The 26971-nt window shown below is 40.4% G+C and overlaps 2 protein-coding genes and 1 long non-coding RNA gene across 6 annotated transcripts in view; 2 read left to right on the top strand and 1 right to left on the bottom strand.

Moving 5' to 3' along the window:
• MYOM1 (myomesin 1) overlaps nt 1-19096 on the top strand; it is a 108767-nt gene extending 89671 nt beyond the window's left edge. For all 4 annotated transcript variants that reach the window (XM_043538796.1, XM_037892796.2, XM_043538795.1 and 1 more), the window contains 6 exons: nt 786-822; nt 1157-1179; nt 2909-2964; nt 11427-11642; nt 15974-16118; nt 16695-19096. In XM_043538796.1, the coding sequence (XP_043394731.1) occupies nt 786-822; nt 1157-1179; nt 2909-2964; nt 11427-11642; nt 15974-16118; nt 16695-16906 (689 nt within the window). In that variant the 3' untranslated portion in view covers nt 16907-19096. The remainder of the gene's footprint in view (nt 1-785; nt 823-1156; nt 1180-2908; nt 2965-11426; nt 11643-15973; nt 16119-16694) is intronic.
• LOC114020633 lies at nt 1741-26765 on the bottom strand. The gene is made up of 4 exons (XR_005224365.2): nt 26300-26765; nt 12477-12607; nt 4819-4898; nt 1741-3014 (listed from the first exon to the last, which is right to left on the bottom strand). It is a non-coding gene; the product is annotated as an uncharacterized LOC114020633 (long non-coding RNA).
• Nucleotides 25523-26971, top strand: part of LPIN2 (lipin 2) — a 69807-nt gene continuing 68358 nt past the window's right edge. Inside the window, exon 1 of the mRNA XM_037892797.2 lies at nt 25523-25804. The gene's annotated coding sequence lies outside the window, so the exon portion shown is untranslated. The remainder of the gene's footprint in view (nt 25805-26971) is intronic.

The following is a 26971-nucleotide window of genomic DNA, read 5'->3' as shown; positions in this document are numbered from 1 at the left end:
GAGTTGTCAGTGACAATATCTTTCACCAGCATTCAGAACAGGGGTAAAAGGTGTAGAGAGAAAGCTAATGGTGTTTGGATTAATTCTGGGATAGATTTCCACCCAGAAGGCTCTTTAGTCCTGAGGACACCGTGTGCCAGAAACAGGCTGCTCCCAAGGTCCAACCTTTCTTTTCACAGCCATTTCAACCCACAAAGCCCAAACTCCACATTGTGTTTGTGGGCTCCAGGTGAGGGGGAATCATTTAGTGAAATAATTGTTTCCATTCTGTACCCTTTGCACAGTTTCCGGCAAAGTTTTTTCCCTTCTTCTTGCTCAAGGAGAGAAAGGGTTTGTCAACATCAACATATGGACAGGCTACAACAAGACTAAATCTTGCTGTTCAGTTGGTTACCTGGGCATCAATGTGAAACTTCGCAGTGGGCATGAAAATACTTGTTAAAAATGGATTTTTTTAAATCCTGAAAGCTATAATTAATTTGGAAACTGCAGTTTTGTTCCTGAGGTATCTTTAGTGAGATAATCTTAGCCTCTCTCTCTCTGTGTTAAAGACTGATGTTTTTTATTATTATTATCACATTCAGGCCTCAGTTACCTACAGACCAACTTCATTTAATTAAACCTTTAGTCGTTTTAATTCTTGTATGGTATCAAAGCAAAGACTGCAAAGGTTAAACTTTTTTACACTGATTACATTTTAATCTACATCTTAAAATGTAAATTACCTTCTTGTGATACCTGTTCTGTGAAAACTACCTTTAACATCAGTTTTTCTCTTTTAAAAGCCTTTGATGAAGCCTTTACTGAATTCCAAAGATTAAAGTAAGTATTACTCATGGCAAGTATTATTTTGAATACAATATGCTGCTAATAAAGAAAGAAACTGTACTCATGTTCACTTTGTTTAACACTAAAAAAAATCCTTTGAGCCAAATCCTGGTCCCACTGAAGTCAATGAGAGATTTGCCATTGACTTCTATGGGATGAGAATTTGAGCCTTTGTTAATAGGGAAAAAGTAGGATTATCAAGTGATGTACTGTGCAGAAAGATTTTCCTTAAGTGATTTAAAGCAGTCTCAAAGATTAGCCATTTGTTAGTCATCCTAAATTAATCTTAACTAAAACTGAATTTTCTTTTTGTTTCCCGCAACTACAGACAAGCTGCTATTGCAGAAAGAAGTAAGTGAGCTTTCTTTTACAATGATCTCCATAAACTGGTTATGAAGTTTCTTTTATCCTCATGACTATGGGTGTGCATTTGATAAAACTAGTTTATCCTGACACCAAGGAGAAACAGGAAAAGTGACCTGTTTGGTAACTAGTATTATAACAATCAGCTAGTGACAGTATAATTATGGCTGTGTTAACTTTTTCCAGTCTTAGCTTCTGTTTTCACAGCCAAATAACTTTCCCTAAAAATTACCTTTTGAGCTGAAATTTCTCATGCCTGCTCTCAACACAAAAGTAACTTTGTTTCTGAAAGTCTGAAGAAAATTGAATTGTTTTTGAATTATCCTACATGGTAAATGGCTTCACACCACAAGCACTGATGAAAAATATTACATATGGATAAATGGGCCAAGTCACAAGTACTCTGGGAACCAGAGGTTTGAGCTTTCTGACATCTGTGCATTTAAAAATCTCAATCATAGCATTATACTGAAGACACAAAATACAGAATAATTTAAAAAGAAGAAAAAAAGTATTTAATCATTAGCTTAATGAACAAAGCAATTATAAATTAACTACAAAGATTAAGCTCTACGTGCTTTCCCTTCTATTTAAAAGTGCGTGGGTGGAACAGATTAATGCAACATCTCAGCAAAATCTCCCCTCTCTACGTGTTTGGGACTAGCATAGAAATATAGTGTAGGCAAAGATGGAGTCTGAAAAGGCAATGCAGAGGAATTGGTATGCAGCATTCGGGGTCCCTAACCCTAAAGATCCTGGCCAGTTCCTCCAAACTCTGCTGCAACCCCCACCACCACACACACCCAAACCAGTATGACAGGACCAGTAAATGTGCTGCCCCTAGATGTTCCTCAGCTGTACTTTGACTCTGACTTTGGATGGTCATGGATAGTGGGGAGAAGGCACACCCCTGGGTATAGGTTAGCTCCCCACTCCTGCTCCTTCCACTTCTGGCTTCAACAAATTTCTCCATAAAGTCCCTATTTTACAGAGGGGAAAGAGCACCTATGTTGAAGGGGAGAGTATTCCATGTAGCCACTTTCTGCTCTTGATGGCTCCCCCACTACTAACAAAGACTGAATTCCACTTCCTGGAATAGCTGCAGCAGAGAATGTGCCTGCTAGGGTCACTTTACTTATATTGGATTGTGGTAGGATTTTGAAACTAAACACAAATGGCTAGATTCTGATTTTGTTTACACCAGGATAAATCCAGAGGAATTCCACTGAAGTCAATGGAATTATTCCAGATTTTACACTGGTGTAACTGAGATCAGAATTTGTGTTTTTATTTAGATCAGAAGCCTAAACTTCACTGGTTTCTGAGTCTCTTCTATAGGCTGCAACTCATCTCTTTTCATAAGCTCTGAATTGCTAGACTTTTACCTTGGAAACTTAGAAACATCGGGCCCAATTCTACATTCTTTGTGCACTCAAAACTCAAACTGAATTCAGTGGAGGTAAGGGTAAGGCCCATACTTTAATTTCACTGAGGAGGTGATTGATAGTAGGATATTAAGATATCTGCTTTTTGCAGCAGAGTGACATGATTTTACATGTACAAATGGTGTGCTAGGAATACTGAATAACTCTCTTCATTTGCCTGTACAGAGACTTGTACAAAAATAAGATAAAAGAACAGCGCTAGAGGGGAAATGAAATCTGGGACAGAGTTATTTTTGCAGACATTAAAGGAAACTTCACTCATGTATTTTCAGATCGTGCCCGGATACTTGGAGGTTTGCCTGACGTTGTCACCATCCAGGAAGGCAAGGTACAGTAAATGAACTATAGCTTTATACTGTAGCTGAGCAGCTTCTATATCTTGCAGAGAAGGGGAAAACATAAGAATTATTTCAAAGGTTCCATTTTAAAAATCTGCTGCATTATTTATTTATTCATTCTCTATCGTCTGTATACAATTTGAATTTCTTGGACAGATAGGTTTATGTATTTGGGGCAGTTTCATTTGTTAAGCATAAGATAAAAGTGAGATGACAATGCCAGTCAGGACTAAAATGTGAACAGTGTACTTCTTAGGAAATTCAGCTGCAACCATATCTTTAAAAATTTACATTATGCACAGAGATTTCACAGTTGCATTTTTCTATGGGATATTGGGTAATGCTGAATTCCTTACACCCAAGACAGCCAGTCAATCTGTATGGATGATGATAGTCCCTTAAGGCATGGCACCCATCAGATCTGGAGAGTTGGGGAGTAAAGTGTGGTAGAAACCTACATAACCTCCTACCGCACCATCCTAAGAGACAAAGGAGAAATTCTTCTCTGTTACACTAGGGTAAATTTGAGATAAAGCAAATTAAGTCAATGGAATTACTCTGGATTTATACTGATGATGATGACGATAAATCTACTGTTGAGTTTGATGGATAAGCTACAGTCACTTATTGTGGGTCCTTAGACGAGACCAAAGACTAGTTTCAGACCTGTAACCCTGTCTGCAGGTGCCACAGGTGAGGACAAATGTAGATAAATGTGCCCTGCTTTTAGCTTTATGCCTCGCACATCTCTCCTTGATTGCAGCAGTCCATGAGCTCTCAAAGTCTTTCAGTCCAAGGTGGCAGAGCTGCCGCCATCGGGTCTTGTCATGGGCTAAGAGCTCCCAGGTGTTGAGGTCAACATTGCAAGATTGGACTTTGGCTTTGAGAGCGTCTTTGTAATGTTCTCTTGATCTGCCCTTAAAATGAGTTCCAGTGCAATTCTCCATAAAAGTCGGCCTTTGGTATCCTACTGTCAGATATATGGACCACATGACTGCACCATCTCAGCAACACTCTCACTATAAAAGCTTTGATGCCTGTGATGCTGTAGCTCTCAAGCACTCATGTTTGGAACCAAATCTTGCCATTTAATTCCCACTGTCTGCCAGAGACATCATAGGTGGAATTGGTACAAGTATTTTATGTGGTGTTGATTAATTGAAGGGAATGCTATAGTAATTAGACATTCTCACAGAAAATTCTTGCAACTGAACACGGTGGGGAAGAAGGCAGGAGGAAAGTGAGTGAATTTGCCAATTTTCAGCTGAAATAGTTGCTTTTGCTAAGAGATGAGTCTGATATGCGTTTGTGGTGGGAAAACTTGGGTGGTTATATCAGTTGAGAATTCTCTGCCAGAACAGAGTTGAAATGAAACAATACAGATAAGTATAAGCTTTCAGAAGCAAAATGCAGTGATATAGAAAGAGAGATTGGTTGGAATTATACAAAGTAAGGTGTAAAGGCTTCCTAGTGCATTCATTACTCAAAATCACAAGGATATTTGAGATGCTGTGAATAGAGGAAGGCTGGTTGATACTAAAAACTCAGAACACTCAAGGTGAGTATCTTTGGCCCAACAACTATGGATTCAATAGGATGTTAAGAGACCTTGTTTTATTCATGAGAAGTGTAGACAGAGCTGTAAAGTCTTTTACAATTAATATAGTACAGGATTTGTGTAGAATCATCTAAATTGGTGGACTGGGTCCAGAAACAAGAGGAAAGTCTCTGCCCAAGTCTTGTTCAAAAGTTTTGACATAAAACAAAGGCTCAGTTCGGGCTACAGCCCTCTAGCAAATGGGTGTGGTACTTTGCCTCCTCAGAAAACTCTCACCTTCTCTTACCTAGGTAGCTGTGTTTGTTGTTTGGTGAGTTCAGACACCTGTCCTGCTGCATTACTGCATCCTGTACACCTGCATGAGATCTAGACAGGGAACACAGAAAGCTTGCTGGTCATGAACTGGAGCCTCTGTGCTCTGTCAGTGAAGGAAGGAATTGGTGTTAGAGCAGGGCAATGAGAGGTTCACCCAGAGATCAAGGGGACAATACAGATTTTATGTAGTAACTAAACTTTTATTTATTCCTGTATTTCTTATTCTGCAGCAACTGCCAACTCTTAAGAGCTTTACTCCTACCCCTTAGCTTGTTCCATCCACTACAATGATCAGTCAATGCTGACATTTAATGTCATTGCTGGGCTTTAAAGCTGACACATAAACCATTAATAGGGGGCAGAGGAGTTCATCCTGCTAACTCATTGTTTCAGGTTCTCTTTAGACTCGGGCAGACATGCCATTGGTTTATGTTTAGTTCACATTTGGAAGGTTATCTCTTCAGTCACAAGGGCTAGAAATGTACTCTCTCTCTCTCTCTCTTTTTTTTTTTTTTAAAGAAAAGCTTAGTTTCTCTACAATCTGAGTGTGTCATGAGGTCACAACAATACATCATGTGGTCTGGATCCAGCCCAGGGCCTGTTTGTTTGACACTGCTGTAGTGCAATATATTCTTTCCCCATGTTAGATCAGTGCTGGTAGTTGATACCATAGTTTTGCTCTCAGCCCATCTCTGTAGAGTATCTACTAATACTTTTGAGCATAAGCTTTCGTGAGCTACAGCTCACTTCATCGGATGCATACTGTGGACCACAGTATGCATCCGATGAAGTGAGCTGTAGCTCACGAAAGCTTATGCTCAAGTAAATTGGTTAGTCTCTAAGGTGCCACAAGTACTCCTTTTCTTTTTGCGAATACAGACTAACACGGCTGTTACGCTGAAACCTGTCTACTAATACTATCGCTGCTAGAGTTCCCTGGTGCTTGTGAGCCACAAATACACAGACTGGGGTTGATTCTGACCTCTGCAAAAGGGCAGAATAGGGAGGCTCATGTCATTCTCTCACCCTAGCCTCCTCATACAGAGCTAGCCATAATCTAGTCCTATAGGCTCATGATCTTGCCCATATAATTCAGCCTGTCCCAGCACATACATAATGAAACAATGGTCTCAATATTGTATGAATGGGTAATAAAAATTCACTCTGGGTTGAATCTTGGTATTCAAGATCAGGCAGAGATCTATTCTTCTATTAAACACAATTATACAAATACACATTGTTCTGACCATTTTGAAATGAAGATAGTATAAAAAATAGCTTTTTACTAACACTTGATGCATGATTGTAATTATATAACTGCAATAAAGACTTGTTTAAAAAATATAATTTTGCTAGTCAACATCCTATAACATGAGCCAGGAACTTTTAAAATGAAAAATAAAATAAAACCCACCAAAATAAAATTATATACATTGAAGGCATTCTAATCTACCATATACAGTGAAATTACAATAACTGCTTACTTCCATATTGATAGAATTGTCTACTGAATAAATAGTACTTGTAAAGGTGGGAGTGACTCATTTATCCCCAGTGTTTGTGTGTATTCTGGAGAGATGGGAGCATCTGTTTACACCTGGTTTGTAATTCATGCAACTCTCATGCAATCTTCAATGACATTTTAAAATGTAAAGTGAGGTAATGCAGGGTGTAGCAGTTACAAGGAGCCGTTTGATGTTCTTTTATCACAGTATACATAAGAGCTGCTACATCTAGTGCAATCACACAAACTGAGGGGAGCAGATTTTTCATCCTTGACTTTGAATTTCCAGGTGTATGCAGATTTGGCCCTTTAATTTAAAAAAATAACCATAATGTTATTTTCATGCATTTTTTGTATTGAATTGTGTGTAGTGGAATATATGAATTGATGTTTGTTTTAACAGCATTTGATAATGTTCCAGATGGCCAAAGATGTTTGCACTGATATTCATAAATGGTTTTTCAGTTTTGTAATGTAATCTGAAAAGCCCAACTATCAAATCACAGCACACCAGGTGAAGACTTGAATTGACAGTGGGTATTTACTGTAAGTTATATTATATATATGGCAGGGGACCAAATTCTGAAATTCTCATTCTGTTTTTACTCGCGCAAAACTTCCAGTGATTTACATGGGTATGTTAACTGAGTCAGGAGTGACTTTTTAAAAACAAAAGTGTTCATCCTGTTTTGTAATCTGAGTTTCTGTTAGGAGCTCTGCTAATGTGGAATATAGGTCACCTGGTCTCCTTGAGGGTGTGCAAATCTCCTGCCAACTATCCAGAGGGGGTTTCTAGTCCTTTCCTTCTTCCCCCTCATTGCGCCAAGCATGAGTGATGGAAAGTTCCCCTGAAGAAAGGGAATGATCCTTGGAGGGGGAAGCTGCCCTCCCCAGCAGGAGCAGGCCAGACTGTTTTGCAGCTTGTACTAGAAGAAAGACCTCAGGATTTGACCCGTATTATATTCTGGGATTTCTATAATGCCATAGGTGTGCATAGTGTTTTACCAACACGTATGTTGATAAGGTCCCTGTCCCAAGGGCAAAAATGTCTAAAACAGATAGATGCAATGCTAGATACAAAGGATCAGGCCTTGGCAGCAGGCCCACAGTAATGTAACTCCCGCCCAGAAAATTTTAAAATGACCAGGGATTTTACCATCTTCATACTGAAATATAAGAATTATCTTTCCACTTAAATAGGCAGAACACAAACAATAAAGAAGTGGGTGCATCAGAGTGGGAACACACAGCACCAGTAATCAGATCAGTGATGTAAGGCTAAGCAAAAGGGGAAGTTATTTTAAGAAACAATTTGAAGGAGAAAAGGGTTATTGGCACTGCCGTTTCTCTCAGTTAGGGAAAAATTGGCACAACTCTAGACTGTTAGGGTTTGAGTGATGCATCCAGTATAACTCTCTGTGTCACTGACAGTAACTCATTAGGACTTTGCAATGACAATAGGGACAATTCAATACTGATCCCTTAGCTTTCAAAGAATGCGGACACAAAATAGAACATGGTTTTCAAACTTTTTGTATTGGTGACCCCTTTCACACAGCAAGCCTCTGAGTGTGACCTCCCCATATAAATTAAAATGGGGGGATTTAATTTAATGGGGGCTTGGGGCTGTCAGCCCCAGGGAGCTGACAGCTCATGACCCCCGTGTAACCACCTTGTGACCACCTGAGAGGACACGACCCCCCCATTTGAGAACCCCTGATATAGAAGCACTGAATAGAGAATGAAACTATAGACTCTTCACCGGCTGCAGTGTCCAGGTGTGGCTGAGCTGTTCATATTCAGAGTCCTTGAATAGCCAGGAATAATATGTTTTTTTTTTCCCCCATTCCTTCAGCTTTTTAAACATCTCTGCAATCAAAAACATGATTATTTAATGCCAGAGGACTCCAAGAGAACAGGTTTAAGAGCCCCACTTACTCTCCAACCATGGCTGCTGCTGGAGACCAGATAGGGTCTCCATTTCAACAGGCTTTGACCACCTGGCACCCAGAGTCTACCTTTTCTCTGTTCTCACCAAGTTACATATTTTTTGGAGGAGGAGGGATATTTTTCTTCCTCTTGTTCCCTTTTTAATCTCTTGGGTATTTTGTTTATTGTTTCTGGGAATCCCCTGAAGTGAGGTCCACCATGAAGAAGTACTTTAGGTTTGAGGAGATATTATTTTTTTCTGTCTCCCCCTTTTCTTGATTTTATGGGTGGATGTCTTTTTTCACCTTTCACCATTATTCCTGAGGCAGGAAGGGAAAGAGGGAGGTCTACTGGATATTTTTTACCATTGATCTTTCCATGACTAACTCAGGCTAACAGCATGGGGCAGGAATATTTTCAGTCCCTTCCACAGTCACCGTTAGATGAATCTGCATTAGAAGCAGGTAATTTAGAGATTTGGCTCTCAACCAGAGGTATGTGTTCCCCCAGGGGTACGCAAAGGTCTTCCAGGGGGTACATCAACTCATCTAGATATTTGCCTAGTTTTACAACAGGCTACATAAAAAGCACCAGCGAAGTCCGTACAAACCAAAATTTTGTACAGACAATGACTTGTTTATGCTGCTGTATATACTAAACACTGAAATGTAAGTACATTTATATTCCAATTGATGTGTTTTATAATTATATGGTAAAAATGCGAAAGTAAGCAATTCTTCAGTAATAGGGTCCTGTGACACTTCTGTATTTTTATGCCTGATTTAGTAAACAAGTAGATTTTAAGTGCAGTGAAACTTGGGGGTACTCAAGACAAATCAGACTCCTGAAAGGGGTACAGTAGTCTGAAAAAGTTGAGAGCCACTGAATTAGAGGAACAGAACGCTGATTCTGGTTTTTCACTACATTCCACCCCTATCATCTCACAGGAGATGATTTTCTCTGGAATAAAACCCTTCAAACTAAATTTGAAACAGACTGTTTTAAATCGTATCTTACATTGCAAGCAGTATATTACAGATGTAGGAAAAGAAACAGTGAGACTGATATTAAACTGATGGATTTTTCTGTTCAGAATGTTAGGGCTGAAGCTCTGCCTGGAAGGCTCAGCATCATAGAGATGAAATTCCCCTCAGTGCAGAGTGCCAGTATAAGGCCTGCACACCATTTAAGTCCCACTTAAACCATACTTCTCTACACTTGACTGTCTCTGAAGTGTTCATTTCTATGGACTTTTCAAACAAGATTTGATGGACTTTATTTTTATATTTTCTTATATGTGATCTATTATTTGATTCCTGCATATTGTCTTTTGAAAGAATTTGTACTGTAATTGTTTACAAGCGAATTATTTTAAAAAATGGGGAAAAGGAGAGGAGGAAATGTTTAACCCCAGGAAACGGACATTACCCACGGCCTGATTCCCAGCTCAACATACATATCCAGGGTATGCAGAATTAAAGCTAACACTGGAGCTCAAGATGTTAGCCTTTGAAGGGACTATCTTGAACACAAGCACCAGTTAACTACTTTTCACAACATTTTAGTGAGCTGAATTCCATACTTTGGCTCAAGAGAAGGGGCAATATTTGCACACAGTGGAAAACCTAAGCAAAGAAGAAAAAATTAGACATGTTCTGAATCCTAGACCCCAGCAGTGTTTCTATACTCACCTGCGTCTGACTGGGGGGACTAGGGATGTAGAGAGACAAGTCATTAATTCACACAGCATAACTGATTTGACTTATTTAGCTTTTCTTTCTGCTTGCGGAATGTTGGTGAGCAAATGTACTCGTTATTTGAATTTACTCAATGAGAGATCATTTTGCAAGTTTTTTTCCTACTATTAATTGATTCCCGACAATCTGCTGTGAATATTTATTGCTTTATTTATTAGTTGCAGTTGATCACATAAGTCACATGGCATTGTGATTGGAAGAATGAAACTTACAATTAGGAGTAGGGCTTGAAAAAGCCACCAGGGCTTTGAATCTCTTGGGAGAAGTAACAGCTAACTTAAGCAGGATGACATTTTTAGGACACATTAGGCCTCCTTTCTAGGCAACTGCTCTCACTTAAGGCAACATTCTGAGACAAATAAGGTTCAACTCCTGGAGATCCTATATGTCCCTAAAGGGAAGGGGTGGGATATGCCCCAGCTGTGAGAGCCTTCATTCTTTTAGTAACTGTATCTTAATTTTATTTTAACTTTGTACTTTCTTTAATAAATAAGGACCAGTTTCATCCTTTGTATTGAAGTGAATGGCATACTACACATTTACATGTCTAAATATCTTCCCTGTGGGTATTTCTGGGTTGGCATTGAGAGAGAAAAATTAAAGGAGCTCTGACTACTGGTGTATGAGATAGATTTGCAAATCTGCAGCAGCTATTAAACTGTCAGGGTGATCTTTCTAACAACTGGCCCTCTGCTAATGAAGTAACTGCCTTAATGTTAGGACCAAATTCAGCATGCACGCAGATTTAGCTCCGATTAACTTCAAAGGGAAATACATGTGTGAGCATCCAAGGGCAGAAATTGGCCCTGAAAACTGTACTGATTTCAGATAAAAATAGTCGCCGTTAGATGTTATGCAGTTTTGTGGGAGTCTGTAAAACAACTCGATCTGTTTGTGAAATTGTCAGGATGTAATTTAGGGCATTCTTAAACTTGAGATTAATTCATGGTCATTTAATGGTTAAGCATTTATCATATTTAGGGAGATTTGCCTTTATTTTTGTGGTACTCTTATAGAATTAACCTGAACAAATCCATCCAATTTGAAGATAGTTCTTCAAATTCTCATTTAAGGCCTAACATTCAGATGCTGCTAATGTCTAATTTTTGTATTAAACAATGCAGAGGGGGTTGTGGTAATGGTCATGAGGGAAGAGGGTCCATAAAATACTGAAGGCTTTAATGGAGCTTTTTAATTAGTTGTGTTCATTCTCTTCCTTCATGATGGATCAGACTACATCAGAAATTATTGATCTTGGATGCTTAAGGGGAATCCATTGTCTAATAGCAGGAAGCTAAGAGGGGACTTTCAGGGAATTATTCATCCAAATGGATGCAAAAAAATAAATTAACAACTGTTATTTATATCCCATTTGTACATTTTTTGTAGGCGCTTAATCTTACTTGTAATGTCTGGGGAGATCCTGTCCCAGAGGTCACGTGGCTGAAGAATGAGAAACCGTTGACTGCAGATGCCCACTGCATCCTGAAATATGAATCTGGAAAAAGCGCCAGCTTCACTATGACTGGCGTCAACACAATCGACTCTGGGAGATACGGCATTTTGGTGAAAAACAAATATGGCACAGAAACCAGTGATTTCACTGTAAGTGTGTTCATACCTGAGGGAGAAGATGAAGTATCTCAGCCTGAGCCCAGTAAAGGAGATAAAAAGAGAGTGTGAATTTGAGACGAGGAAACAGAAGTATGGAGGAGAGATTGAATGATATACTGGCCTAATTCATGTGTGTAAATTGTTTTATGCATAGCAAATAGCCTTGGATCCTTCCACTCACTTCATTTGTGTTTTTATTACACGTATTTACGCCAAGCAAAATAGTGCCTTTACTAATGTATATTTAAAGACCATTCTCTTATAGCTAACCACTCAGAGCCTAACCCTGCAAATCTTAAATCAGCCAAATTCCTACTGAATGCAGCATCAGGTCCAAAATTTGACCCTCTTCCTCCATACAATACAAACAAGCAGAGTGAGGGAGAGTTTCAAGGGAGGTAATTAATGAGGTGGCTGAAAGGATTAAGAATGATCAAGGCTTAAAGGAGATGTTTTTCTGAGCAGCAATTTAGATTTGGTCAGACTTTGGTAAAGTAGTATATATGGAGTGTACTATAGCTATTAGAAACAGAGGTCCTGATTCTCATTTACACTAAGGCCCTTTTACACAGTTTTGGCAGTATAAAGAAAGGTCCTTAAAATGGGACTAAATGTAATTTACAACCACTTTAAGGCTTGTTTATACTGTCTGAGTAGTGTAAAGGGGCTGTAGTATAAATAAGAATGAGCCCCAGGATGCTAAATCAACAAATATCTCTTATGTGTTGCTATAATATTAATGTGCACTCATGTCAACAACAGTGTATGATTCCTCCTCAATGGTCACAAATAAATGGAACACATTTCTTTCATCTCTGCTTCTACCTTGTGTCACTGTCTTGTTTTGTTGGTCACTGGTCTGGTAGTTGTTCACAGCACCTTCCAGTTAACTTCTTCACCATTGCAACTTCCTGTAGTGGCCCTTTTGACTGTGGTAATCTTCACTTTGGTCTTTACTATAAAACACAGAGTGAAATCACTGAAACCTCCACATATTTCAATTCTGATCTTCACCAGCTTCAGACCCTAGTTCAACAAGGCATGTAAGCACATTCACGAGTAGTTCCATTGATTTTGACAGTTCTACTCATATACCTAAAGTTAAGCATGTGCTTAAGTATTTTGCTTAATTGAGGCCATAGAAAATCTCTTTCTTAAAGTTCAGCATATTAACATCTGTTATTGGACATTAACACCACAGAAAACTAGCAATGAGTATTTGAAGTAACATAAGCTGATAAATAGTACATTCAATATTGTCTTTTTATACATTTATTTCCGAGGGATATAAGCTCTGGTGACTGAAATTTTTTCTCAATTACATCATGTAGAGTAGAAGCAGCATTTTCTGGTGAACTAAGCATGTTGATAGGACCCAGGAACTCCTAAATTCTTAATCTCAGTTCTACCATTGATTTGCTGGCCAAATTTAACCCTGTTGTGACTCTAATGAAGTGGACTTAACCAAGTCTCTTAAATTCTCTGTTTTTGTTTTCCCCTACATAAAATTAGGACAGTACTATTTACTTAACCGACTATTAATTATTTTTGTTTGAAGATGAAATGTTATATAAGTGCCAAGCCCTGTTATTGATGCAGGGAACTTAATGACTTCTGAAAAGCGGTCACTGGGCCAGATATAGCCTAACAGGTACAGAGAGGCATAGCTTACATTACACTGTGATAACAAGGCCTACTCCATTCTAGGAGGAGATTCACCCATGGAGAAGGGCAGGTAATCTTTCCCTCACTGCCCTTCCTGGGGTTTGCCCAAGGAAAGATCAGCATAAGTTTCTGTTGGAGCCAGGACCAGAAGTGTGCCAGTGGACACTGCAGTGTGGATGTGCCGGATCAGCACATCACCCAGCTCCGCTGAACCACACACTTAAACCCCCATGCCACCCGTGTGAGAGGCTCTGATGGTTCCTATGGGCCTCTGGTAGAAGGGACGTTGTGGCAGCCTTGTTCTGCAACAATCTTCCTCCAGCAGACTTTCTGCTCCCAAGAACTTTGTATCCTGTCTTTTACTGGCCATTGTGGGTGAAAACCAGGAATGAATTGGTAATGTATTCATTGAACTTTATTGTTACCTACAGCTTTTCCGTATAATAAAGTAGAGAAAGAGTAGAAGCCGTAGAATATGTAGCTCCAATAAAGTCAGTTCACTTCTTAAAATTCAGTTAGTTACACTGTCTCAATCTTCACAGACGTGAGCAATAGCAGATTAACGATACTTTTTTTAATTCATAGTCTCTGCAGTTTTTCCCATTGTTCTTATGAAGGTTACAAAGTAGGTATTCATCAAATCCTAAACAAACTATTTTTCAGCTGAAAGCTTTATATAACCACTAATCCAAATCTTTGATCCTTTGCAACAAATGCCTTCTGTGGTGGCAGTGGTAATACTGTATATTTGTCAGTGATTTACAAAAGTGCCTTTGCTCATTATTAAATGAGCTGGAGCAATGGAATTCATATGTATTTCCAGCATCTTAGGTCATTATCAACTCAGTCTCTAATTTTGAGAGAAAACTTATCTTAATATCATGTGGAATACACCATGTTATTTTTTTTTCAGAATAGATCTCACAGCAGCATGATTTGACACATCAAAATCTGTAGAACTAACATATTTTCAGCATTTTATTTAAGCATGATCTGTGCTCACCTTTTCACACACTTTTATCTCCTATAACATCTCAACTATTGTGAATCCACAAATTCTGCAGTTTCCCTTGCTGTAGTAATGGCAGCTCTGTGAGAATCAAAAAGGTAAGTGCTGATGGTAATTAAATCCTTTGGGGTTTAGTGTGTAGCCCTTATTCATGTGAGGAGTCCATTGGATGCAGGATTGACCCCAGAAGTCTTATGTATGAAAAAGTAACAGTGTACTTTGATAGCTTTAAAATTTGAGAAATTTCTTTTTCTAAAAGTAAGAACACTATAAAACATTCAGCAAGAAACACAAAACCATGCAACATTTGCCCAGTTTGGATTTTTTGTTATAAATCTGAAGCTGAGCTCAGCTTATCTCCAAAAGATTCATGACCTTGACAAACATTTTGAATTAACCTAGGCTGACTTCTGTTTTAAATCCTGCAGAACTTGCAGTTTCTAATAGATTGCTAAGAAATCAACTGAAAAGTGACACTCAAGGGGCACAAATCCCCTTTAGATCAAAACTGAAGAGAAAGGATTGTGCAGACCTTTGTGAACTGAAATTACTAAATTCTGTATGGCTCAGGTAACAGGACAAATTTTAACGCATTTATCAACATTGATGTAGGTCATTTTTGCACTGGAATAGTAAGATCCTGACTAATTTCTAAGAAAGGTTGAAGATTTTGAATTTATACATCCAAAGCAAAACCTGTGTATGTTTATGCAGTAACTAACTTCAACTGCAACACTTACATAAGTAAGGCAAGCAAGATTTGTCTCGTAGGTCTGATCCACCAAAGCATTTAAGTATGTGCTTAACTTTAAGCACAGGTAGTCCTGTGGTTTCAATGGAACAACTAACAAGCTTAAAGTTTAAGCAGATGCATAAATGCTTTGGATGAAGGCTTAAGGAATTAAAAAGATCAACTGGAACTTTGTTTACACAGAATTTCTATATCTTAAACAAAGTAAAAGTGCTCCTTACTTTTTATTTTCAAAATGAAAGCAGGGAAAGTAGCCTCATTGTTTAATATGCCATAATTAACCTTCTGAAATTTAAATATAAATGTTGCCAATGAATTTGATACTTTCACTTAATATGATATGAAGCAAATTGAAAGCTGATAATTAGATCATTCCATTTTGGGCCCAGAACTTACACTGTAATTATAAAGCACAATTGACTAAACCTGCTCCAAGTTACACTTTTGCATCATCAGTGAAATCAATAGGATTTCAGAGGTGTAGCTCAGAGCATAGTTTGGCCATTTCTTATTGGAGTAGTAGATTAACTAATCTTTCTTGCAAGTATAGTTTTAATACAGCTTCATTTTTCTTGCAGAATTTTGTTTTCTCTCCAAAAATCTGTCCCCATCATTCCTCCGTATATTTGACACAGCTACAGGGGAATATTCCCATTATGAATGGTGTAATGGAGAGCATTAATTAGATACACTGATCATCTACTAAATAATGGGCCAAATTCTGTGGCTCTTCACTTCAACAGGCGTTATGTATATGTATATCTGGATGAAGAATTTAGACTGATACCTATTTCTAAATATATTGATTATAGGGGTTCTATCGCTGCTGTTTAAAAGAGAATTTCTGATGCATCTGCATTTCTTGCTTGTGCATTCTTTGTTCTTTCTTTGGTACAGGTGATTGTGACTCCTGTGATGGCACAGATTGCCATGGTTATGCATGATGCTGATGTGCAGGGACCTAAGCTAAATACAATAACTATAGCTAAAAGGAAAAAAGCAACTGCCACAAGTAATTGTCACAATGAAGGGGAGAAAGAAGGTAAGAACTCCTTCATTAAAATGGGTGCAGCTCCAAGAAGAAAAATAAGTCTGACATTATGCCCTTAGAAGTCCATGCAGATCATTACTTCCTAGATATGAGTTCTTAAACCACATATACATATAATGGGCAAGATTTTCAAAAGTGACAAGTGTTTAACGTGCCTAACTTGAGATGCCTGGTTTTCAGAGGGCTGGGTGCTCCAGACTTTCGGAAAATCAGGCCCCTTTTGGTGTCTGAAGTTGAGCACCCAAAATCACTAGTCACTTTAGAAAATCTTGGCCAATGTTCTTATGTGAGTAAACGTTTGCCAGTTCTGTCCCTTAGTATACAAACTCTTTAGGCATGGACCTGTTTACTTACATGTCCGTAAAGGCACTAGCTCACTTTAGGCTCTCTATATAAAATTACAACATGAGTTCTAGTGCAGAACCTCCTTAAATAGGTGTGGGAAGAGGGAAAGGAAGAGAAATAAGGTCATAAACAAAGCTAAAATAAATAAACACTCTACGTGCCTTTGTGTTATGTCAAGCAGAGTAAATATTGTGAGAATCTGTATTACTTCTTCTAAATCAGATTTTGTTAAGCCACATGTAGAAGAGATTATTGCTACAGAAGAGACACCTGATCCAAATGAAACCCTGATTGTGGAAGAGGGAGATGATCGAGAAGGTAGCTGGCAAGCTGCAAAGGAGAGTGATGTGAAGTCTACAGTACCAGAAATAATTCTTCATCCCACAGGAAGCTTGATTAGACAAGGAGAGAAATCAGTGGAAACAAACACCTGAATAAAACTATGATGTTACTGTATGTGTGTAATGATTTTATTATGAAATAGATATTGATCTTGTGTTGAACTTTCATAGGATTTAGCATCTCCATAATATATTTACAGAAAGACCTCCTAATTCTGCTTATTACCCTTGTAACGGCTTCACAACACACAATGGGTTGTTGGGTTTTTTTGTTACATTCACATCTTAATGTCATTGATTAAATACATTGCAGTTGCTTCTAAATATTCTTTAAAATGTATCTGGCTGGCCAGTGAGTCAGGCTTTGATAAGGTGATTCTATGCACTGGAACAATCATAGGTGTGATTAGAAGACCTTATGATATATCCTGTCAAGAAGCATCATATTTACTACTCTGAAAAAGGGCATTGATATTGTACAGAGCTATGTAGAAGGGTTAGACCAATTCATACTAATCATCATGCTTTACAGCATTACAATATTCATACATAAGTCAGTGATTCAAGTTTGTGCTAAGGAGTTCCATATCTCTGGCCACTTAGATACCTTTGCATAAAAATGGCAGAAGTTGAAAAGTGGATGCCTAGAAGCAAGGTGAAAAGAACAATAATGAGTTCAAAATGTCTTTTGTTGATTTACAACACAAACTTAAACTTTTTTTTACTTTTTTTTTTTGGTGGTTACTGGTATTTGGATAACTCATAACTTTGAATTTTGTACATTTCTAGGGAATGTTTTTAAATTGATTTTAAGACTCTCAAGGCCAAATTCTGCTTGCTTTACCCAGGCGAGAAGTGGTTTTCTCTGATAGTTCAGAGGATTATTATCCAATTAAAAGAATTAGGCTCATAACATATTTCCAGGGTATAAGCTCTATGACAAATTTTGGAACATTGAAAAACATAAACACTGGCCATTTTTAATGAACTTGTACAGAAATATATTCAAGAAAGAAAAGTTTAGAATTTTTAAATCATTTGCTGATACTTTGATGCTTCTTATTGAACAGGGATCCAATGGCCCCATGCAGCTCCCATTAAAAACAGTGGAAAGACTCCCAGTGATTTAAATGGTAGTTAAATTGGGCCCTGTTTGGAGGCAATTTGAGTAAGTTTTCACTCTGGCAATGCTAACAACTTTCCTGTAAACAAGGTGGATGTCACCAGACAAACCAGAACTTGAACAATTTAGGATGACCCATACAGAATGATTCATTCTGAGAGACAGCAAGTTGCCAGCAGATGCTAAATAACACATAGCAAAATATGGATTAAGCAAGAAATTCAGAAAACAAAACAACCCCTAAGAATGCATACATCTCAGACTGAGCTATTGCTAAGACTGTTCCCACCAGCTACAGTTACTGTTTGACACATTGGGCCTGGTTCACTAATGTATTACTTCTGTTTTACATCATTGTAACTCCATTCAAATCAATAGAAACCTGGAGTAGCACACGGGCAAATCAGGCTGACAAGTCATATATGCTAGTGTAGCACTGGTTTGATACAGAAACACTGAAGCGAGTGATTCTACACTATGAGATTTTTTTAAATGGCAACTCAAATGATACAAATGTTGTTAGCCATGTATTGGCTTTTGACTGCAGCAGAAACATGGTAACTAGTCCAGAGGAGAAATAATGACTGTATCAAATCACTGAGTGAGAGAGCAGCAGCTAGAGGAACTCTGCCCTTTAAAAATGTCACTGCTGTGCAAATATTGTCATTTGCTGCTTGTTTTGTATGCTTCTTAACTGTTTACTGTTGTGATTATTTGAAACTTGCATAATCTCATCAATCTTTCTTTAAAGCTCTTCAGGGCAGGGAATCTGTCTTTGCCTGCATCAAAGAACCATGAATATCTACGGTGATAAATATAACGAGGCAGGTTTTTGCCATTCAGTGCCTGATCCAGCTCTTATTCAAGTCAGAAGGGGCCTTTCCATTGACTTGAATGTTCTTTCAAGGCCTGATTTAATGGCCATTCTCAAGTAGCGGAAGGCTCAAATTTAGGCTATGGATATCAATGACAGAATTCTGTATTAACTTCAGTTGAAGCAGGATTGGGCCTGTAAGTTTCAGTTTAAAACAAAATAGCTTGTTGCTGTTTTTATCAAAGTGCACGGTGAATAGAAAACGAGGATTTTTTTTTTTTTTTGCTTTGTCACTGAAAATACATCAGGATTTCTGTTTTGTTTTGTTTTTAATTCCTCTACAAAGCTCAGAACACAGACACAGAGTATTCTGTTAGGGCATACTCACTAACCGGTATAGTGTCATTATTAGAGGTGAGTGAAATGCAAAAGGTAAACATACAGCAAAAATGGTGATAATTAAATAAAATCTTTAAAATTATCATTTTAATTACTAACTTGGTGTCATTCACATAGGCAAGAAAGTGCTTTTAAAAATAAATTCTCTTTTTATCTTGTTTCTGTAAAACTGATTGCATGACCCTAAACTACTTACAATACAACTCAAATAAAAGAACTGTTGAGTGTACTCAATTTACGATGGTATTGAATAGATATTTTTCTTGTGTTTTGAATCTTTAATGTGAGAGCTCATTATATGCTCCATTACCCATGACAAAGCATGGAATTTTGTTCTTTTGTCCTCAGTCCATTATATGATGACAGAATGTGAATTATTTCTATATCGTGCAGTCAGACAGGTACAGACATTTGTGACTAGGGTTGCCACCTTTCTAATTGCTGGTAACCAGACCCCCGAGGCTCCACCCCTTGCCCCACTCCTTCCCCTAAGGACTCACCCCCTTTTTCACCTCTTCCCCTGAGGTCCCGCTCCTGTCACTTGCTCCTCTCCCCCTTCCCTCGCTGGATTGTCTCCACCACTCTCTGCCCCCCCACCCCCACCCAGCCTCCCTCTGCTCTGGGGATGTCACAGGAGCTGCTGCAGCCTGCAGGTAGGAGTCAGCCCTGGCTGAGCAGGTAAGAGTTGGCACCTGGCACCTACCCTCACCTCATGGTAACCGGACTTTTGGTATCAGTACATCTGACAGGACACAGCCAGATCCCCTTTTTTATCAGACTTTTCAGTCGAAACTGGACACCTGGCAACCCTAAATGGTACCCAGACACAGAAGCCAAAAACCAAATTGGGTAAAACCTGGATGGGTGGCAACCCTATTTGTGACTGTATTTTGAAAACACATCTTGATCATTATATGCTTTTGGATGCCTTTTATCATCTAAATATCTCTTTCCTGCACACATTGTTCTTCATATTCTAGTTTACAATCCTATCATAAACTCATCTCCTGATGGTCTAACAACTGGATTCAACAACATAGGCATGGAGTAGTTCAGATACAAAAAGTGAGAATGTTGGACATCTGTGGTATACGATCACCTCCCAAAACTTTAAAGTGTACATTTTAAAGATCAGAAGAGAGGAGGCATGAAGAATTTCTCTTTTCTATGGTCCAGTCAGGAGGGTCTGGTCCTTGCTTATATGCATACAAATAAGTATTTATATTTGGGATGTTATTGTGGGAAGCCTAGACTGTAGAACTGGGTTTTGCATTTCACTCCAGTGACGACTCTGTAGTTTTTGGTTTTCCTGATGTCTTGTGGGAATGAATTCCAGATTTGTTGACCAGTCATTGAGAAAGCTCTGGCTATGGACTCTGACTGGTAAAACCGAAATGCATAATACAAAAAAGCCTATTTTTTGTGTCAGCCAGCTGCAAATTGAGGAACAGTACTTAAACTAATTAGCATAAATCAGAGTTTCACCCTGAATCCCTGAACAACAGCTATAAACTAAATACACAAATGATACTCCATTTAAGCTACATTTCTATTTATTTAGAATGGCTGGAAAAAAATATCCACACAGATTTCCCTATGGTGGAGAACTGAGGCAAAGTGATGTTTACGACTGTAGAAAGGAGCAAAGAGCAAAAGAAAACATAAAGAGGAAAATGTTCATGAAGAAACTGGTTCTTTTCAGGTTCTTACACAGCTGAGAAGAATTAAGAGAACAAGGAATGTGGGAGGCTGTTTGGAATAGAGATACATAAAGGAGTGGAAGAGAGACATCAACAGAAATACTTCCTTAGGGTGACTTTTTCCTTTGGTTTCAATTATGTCTGTCTTGTCCCCTTTACTCATTCTTCCTCTTGCACCTTTCACATGCCATTCTTTTCCCTCTAGTCCCTCTTCTCCCTTCTTTATTCTCTTTCCTTCTCCCTTTCCCCCATCTCCTATCTTCTCCACTGATTCCCCAGTATGTCTCTACTCACACAATTACTCCAATTGAGTGAAATTCATTTTAAAATCTCCATCTTTAAAGGTTTTTGCATTCAAAATCATCTTACAAAATCTATTCATAGCTAGATTATAGATATGAATAAAAGCAGAGTGGGGAAGAACCAGCACAAGGTTAAGATGAGAAAGGGGAAAGTGACAAGGGAGTGGAAAGTTTCAGCCTTTTTCCTGTTGTAAGCATACCAGTGTTTGAAAATCCTGAGTGTGAGGATCCTACTAAGACTTATGGTTTTCTCATTACTTCAAATGTTTTATTGGGGAAAATGCTGGGTGATGAATTCAAGAAGAATGTTGACTCTCCTCTTACCAGGCAATCTGGAACACTGCCCCCTTCTCTCTCTGTTCCGTTGTGGACCAATATTTAAATAAGTCACTAGGCCAGTGAGAATCACTCTGTGGCCCAGTGTTAGGGTACCCACCTGAGAGACACAGTACCCTGGGTCTCTAGTCCAACTGCTCCAGTCATTCTTTCATTATTTATCCACAATGCAACAACTTCAACAGGACAGACTGAGGGAGCCCCTTATCAGCATATTCTATAACCTCCCCCATCCAAATCCTTTCTTACCCTCTAGCAGAGGTGGGGGGAATTGAACCTAGGTTTCCATTAGTCCATGTATGTTCACTAACCACTGGACCAACAGTTAAAGTAGGTACTCTCTACCCCTTTTTTGTGTTGTGTGAGGCAGGTTCCTAACTTATTCTCTCATGAAACATCTCTAGGAGCCTATGTTGTCTGACTAGAGACAGCAGGTTCCCATTCATAGATTGCTAAACAGAACTAGATGCTTCCCTGCAGCCTGGATTTAGGCACTTATAGCTGACAGAGGGATGGGATTAGCACACATCCCTGTTGTCGGCATCTCACAACTGCTAGCTTAGGGGGCTCCTTGCCTAGCGTGCTGGCTTTTGTAGATGCCTGTCTGAGACCCATCTCTTCCCATCCATTGTATAGGGAGCCTAGGCACCAAACTCAGCTTTGTGGATCACAGTTTCCTGTGATTATTTAGGCAACATGATCCTCAGTCTTGCAATGCCTAAGTCCCTTCACAGATCCCACCTAGTGTTTTGAAATGGATTTCCCTATGATCAGGAATCTCTTTTCTGGAGCTGTTTGATAGCGTGCCAGGAAAAGGTTAATGAGTGGCTGTGGACTCAATCAGCCCCACTCTGCTACACCTACCGTAGGGTCAGGCTTGTTGGGAAGGGACATTAGGGAGAGGTGTGGATCACAGCTCAGCGACGGACTGACTGGGAAGGAGAGCAGACCTTCAGCTCTCACTCTGTGGGAGAGGCCTAGCTGGGGCGGGAAATGGCAGAAAAGAAGACTGCCTGCCAGAGCCTCCCTCAGAGAAGATAGATCTGATGTGGGACTATTGTCTGTTTGATTTGCTACTGATGACTTGCCTGAAGAGGGCAACAGCCAAATAAAAACCTTTTGTTTCTTTAGGCCTGACTAAAGTTTTGGTAGTGGTTTGTTCAGAATGCCGGAGTGATCTGTGTCACAGGCTGAAATAGAAGGATTGAATTATCAGTTAAAGTGACACACCACCTGCCGGTAAAGATTTTTCTGCCATCTGAGCAGTCAGCCAGTTGCTGGATTTGGTTCGATGTTATAATAGGCTCTAGCTTAAGATTTCATTTTGAGAACATAAAGAAGAAGGTTTATTTCCTGGAGCGGGGAAGAGGCAGTTAAACCTTTCTGGTGCCAGAAAGGAGATTCCTCTTAACTGGAAAAGCTCCTTCTGTTGTGTGCAGCAAAGATAATATCATGGATCGAGGAAAAAAAATATTTTTATGGGGACAAACACTAACATGCTTATCTTGCCCTTATCCAAAGTTGAATTAAGACATCAAATAAGGAACATAACAAAGAGTAATGGAGGGGAAACCTGACTTAATTTACGATGAATGTATTTAACATCTTTAAATATTAGTTCCCAGATACTATATGTTCAGGAAAGATATTATTAAAATATAGCTGTGTCATAGTTGTCCTGACATTCTATTCAAATGGGTGGTTCTTTAGAAAACTGCAGCAGCTGAAATGGGCATTATTTATGCAGCAGTGAAGGAATGAACATTAACCCTACTGACTTGAGTGAGAATTGCAAGTATGTATTTGGGGGGTATCTGACCCATGTATCTGTATCTATATGTATTTAGTATGTATTTATGCAAGTGTGTATTTATGTATCTGACCCATAAAGTTTTCAAACACTGACTCAATTGCTGATGTGAAAAAGCAACATTATCAAGAAGAATTGAAATTTGACCTATAACTTTAAAATGTATATATATTTGCATAGCCTATGCAATTCTGTGTATGTTTTCTAAATAAATACTTTAAAGAATTCTGCAATCAAAAACCAGTGTGTGTGCATGATGAAGGGAACAGATTTCAGTTCTGTGTCCAAATGTTTTTTTAATAACAATGAGAAACACACAATTCACAAATAATTAAAATATGTTGACATATATTTCTAGGCCATATATTGAAAGAGATGCAGAGGTCAAACCACATTCCCTTAGCTGTCTGAGACACCTGCATGTACAAAAGATATGCAAGAAGCCTAAGGCTGAGATTCAGAGAGCATGTGCCTCCCCACCATAGCAAGGCTTTCCCTACCCATAGATCACTGTGCTATCTTATCATTTTCTAGCAATGACTGCTGTCTTGTGTTGAATATTATGCAAAATACCCAATTTTGTGATGTCACACGAATGTGAAAACACAGGTAAATATCAAAATAGCTCTCCACTTTAATGGAATGAAATCCATTCCTTACAATAATCTGATCATTTGTTGGTTTAAAAAATCTACATTAACATAAAGAGGAAGCATGGTCTAGTTTATAGAACATTGGACTGGGACTCAGGAGACCTGGGCTGTATTTCCACTTCTGTCACTGACCTACTGTGTCAACTTGGGTAAGTCATTTCACCTCTCTCTGCCTGTTTCCCCTTTCCCCTGTCTTGTCTAAACTGAAAGCTATTTGGGGCAGGGACTGTCTCTTATTATGTGTATGTACAGTGCCTAGCAAAATGGGGCTCCAGTCTCAGTTGGGGCCTGTGGGCACTACCATAATATAAATAACTAAACAGTTTTACTGAACTCTAAACCAGTGGTGTGAAACATCCAGCTCACTTGAGGTTGCTTGACAAGTTCAGATTCTATAGAATCTAAGTTTTCATCGAAAAAATTCAAGCCCCTCATGGCTGTAAAGATAACTTTCACAGTATGAAACAAGTGTAGACAGTCTGAATGAACAGCTCTGAGAAGTGTGGACTCTACTATTCCCTACTTTTCATCTCATTGGGTGTTAATAAAGCATAACAAATGATGACGCTAAAAATGTAAGCATTAAAACATTTTATTGCCTGTAACAGATGGGGATGAGGAAATGGGTGGAAGTGAAATCTATGACACAGAAAAAGTGTGTCACACAGGAGTGTTGGTAAGAAAATGAACTTTATTTGCTGGACCCAGTACTGTCAACTGAGTCAAGGTTGCAGAAGATACAAGATAGTGGGGTCAGAATCCTCTGATTCCAGTGGCTACTTTTACAAATAGGAAGGGGAATTAGGGGCTGCTGCAGGCAGGGAAATACCAGTTGGAGAAAGGAGGTGGAGGGGAGATAAGAGAAAGAAAGAGGAAAAGGGGGATGGAGAAGAATGAGAAACTACGGGCAGAAACAGTGGTGGTGCTGAAGGAGAGCATATTTTTTCAGAGTTACCAGGAAGGCATCAAGGCCCATCACTAATGATGTAACTAAAAGTTTAAATAATTACACAAAGGCCACAGCTGGCAGCCTACCCATTGCCCTTGCGCAAACTCCCCCCCACCTGTGAGAGAACTAATGTGGGAGCTACGTTCCTGCTAAAATCAAATACAACCCCCTACAATAACTGTTACTACAAGCACAGAGGAGAGACCGTCGTTACCCGTCTCTCTGTCGGTCCCCGCCCCGCCCTCTCCCCCTGAGCGTTGGTTTGCAGAAGTACGGCAATGGACAGAGACACCATTTTTGTCCAGAGAGAGGACCTGCAGCACTCATGGTAATGCAATGGCAGACACCCACATTTGCAGTAGTAATGCACTGCCATGATGGACATACTTCTGCAAAGTATCGAACACACACACACACACACACACACACACACACACCCACCGCGGGATAAGCAGCGATGCACTGGGAGACACACACGCTGACAGCCGTAATGCATGGAGACAGACATCGCTTTGCATCAGCAGCGGCTCGCCCATAGAGACAGAAGGCAGCGGTCCACAGGGCGGCTCTGGGACACGCGCACACTCACGTTTATAGCCCCTCCCCCCGGCTGCTGTCGCTAATTGGCCCGCGTTCCTGCCGCCTGCACGTCGCAGAGGCGGCGAAGTTCCGTTCCGGGCGGGCGGCAGAGCAGATACGCCAGGGAGGGGGGTCACGTGGGGCGAGGCCGAGGCGGCGGCGGCGGCTCCGCTGAGTGGAACTGGCTGGGCTCGGGGACCCGGAATCCCCCTTCAGTGCGCGCGCGCGCGTGCCTGCTTCACGGGCGCCCGGGGCAACCGCCGCTCCGTTCCGCTCGGCCCCCACCGCTGCTCCTCGGCGCCGCCCGCGCCCCGCCGCGGCAGGAGGTAAGCGGAGGCACGGGCTTTGCCGGGGGGTTTGCTCCGGTGCCCGGCTGGGGGGTCCTCCCGCCCGCAACCCCCAACTAGCCCGGGGAGGGGCTGGAGGCGGCCAAAGGTCCCACCTCCGCGGTGCCCCGGCTGCCACCTCATCGGGGTGGTGCCGCCGCCCCGGGCGAGCCAAGGGGGCTCCCGGCCTGAGCGCTGCCGTGGCGAGGGTCGGAGCCGCCCGTGCTCCCAATCGGCCTCGGCGGGCGAGCCGGCCCGGGCTGCCGTACGGGCGCGAGGGGAGCGTGGCGCGGTCGGGGGCGGGTCTGTCTGGGCGAGACCCTCCCCCGGGAAACTGAGGCCGGTTGAGTTACAGCTGCTGGCGTGTGATAGGGGCCCCGCACCCCGGCGCTGCGGGGGAGGGACCCGGCGCCTGGCACGGCTCCGCGTGGAGCCCGCTGGGATCCTGGCCTACACATGCCAGATAACGGAACGTTAATTGGAAAAAATGCTTACCGAAAACACCTGCCAGCCCCTGCCCTTGGTACCTGTGCACCTCTTAAGCGGAAGCTGTTGAACTTGTTTAGCTGCGGGGCATTTTCGCCTTGGGTTTCCTGGTGATGTCTGTTGTGTAGCAGAGGATGAAGTTATGAATCACTCGGCGTGCACTGGCTGAGTCTGCGTTTTGAGTGGCTGCCAGTGACCTGCTTTCTCTGAGTTGTTTTATGTAGACTTCTGCAGTTTTCGTCTTAAGCAACCTTGGAATACCCTTTGAGAGCTCTGATGCCTCTGAGCAGGGCTGGGTGACAGGGTGTTTGAAACCCGTGCACTTGGTACATCAGGACATGATGGTAAAAATGCCCACATCTTGTCTATGCATCAGTTCCATAATAGCTATGGAAGCTACGGCTTCCATAATGGCTAATGAAGCTACACAGGAGGTGATGTGTACATCTGATGATTTCTAAGTACTACACACTCTTATAGGATTTAGTAGTCAGGGCTGGTCTTAGGTGGTGTTTTGTCAATCACGGCAGAAAATGTTGCAGTCCTCCCCAAACATCAGTATTCCTGTTCCTCCCTCGCCCCCCCCACCCCCACTGAAAAAAAGCCTGGTTTGGCAGAACCCTGAGATATTAACTAGGCACTGCTGTAAGTAGCCATGCCCCATGGTGTTGTGTGTTGCCA

This window comes from Chelonia mydas, chromosome 2, assembly GCF_015237465.2.
Source record: "Chelonia mydas isolate rCheMyd1 chromosome 2, rCheMyd1.pri.v2, whole genome shotgun sequence".
In the NCBI taxonomy this organism is placed as follows: domain Eukaryota; kingdom Metazoa; phylum Chordata; order Testudines; family Cheloniidae; genus Chelonia; species Chelonia mydas.
This window is presented reverse-complemented; position numbering and strand designations above follow the sequence as displayed.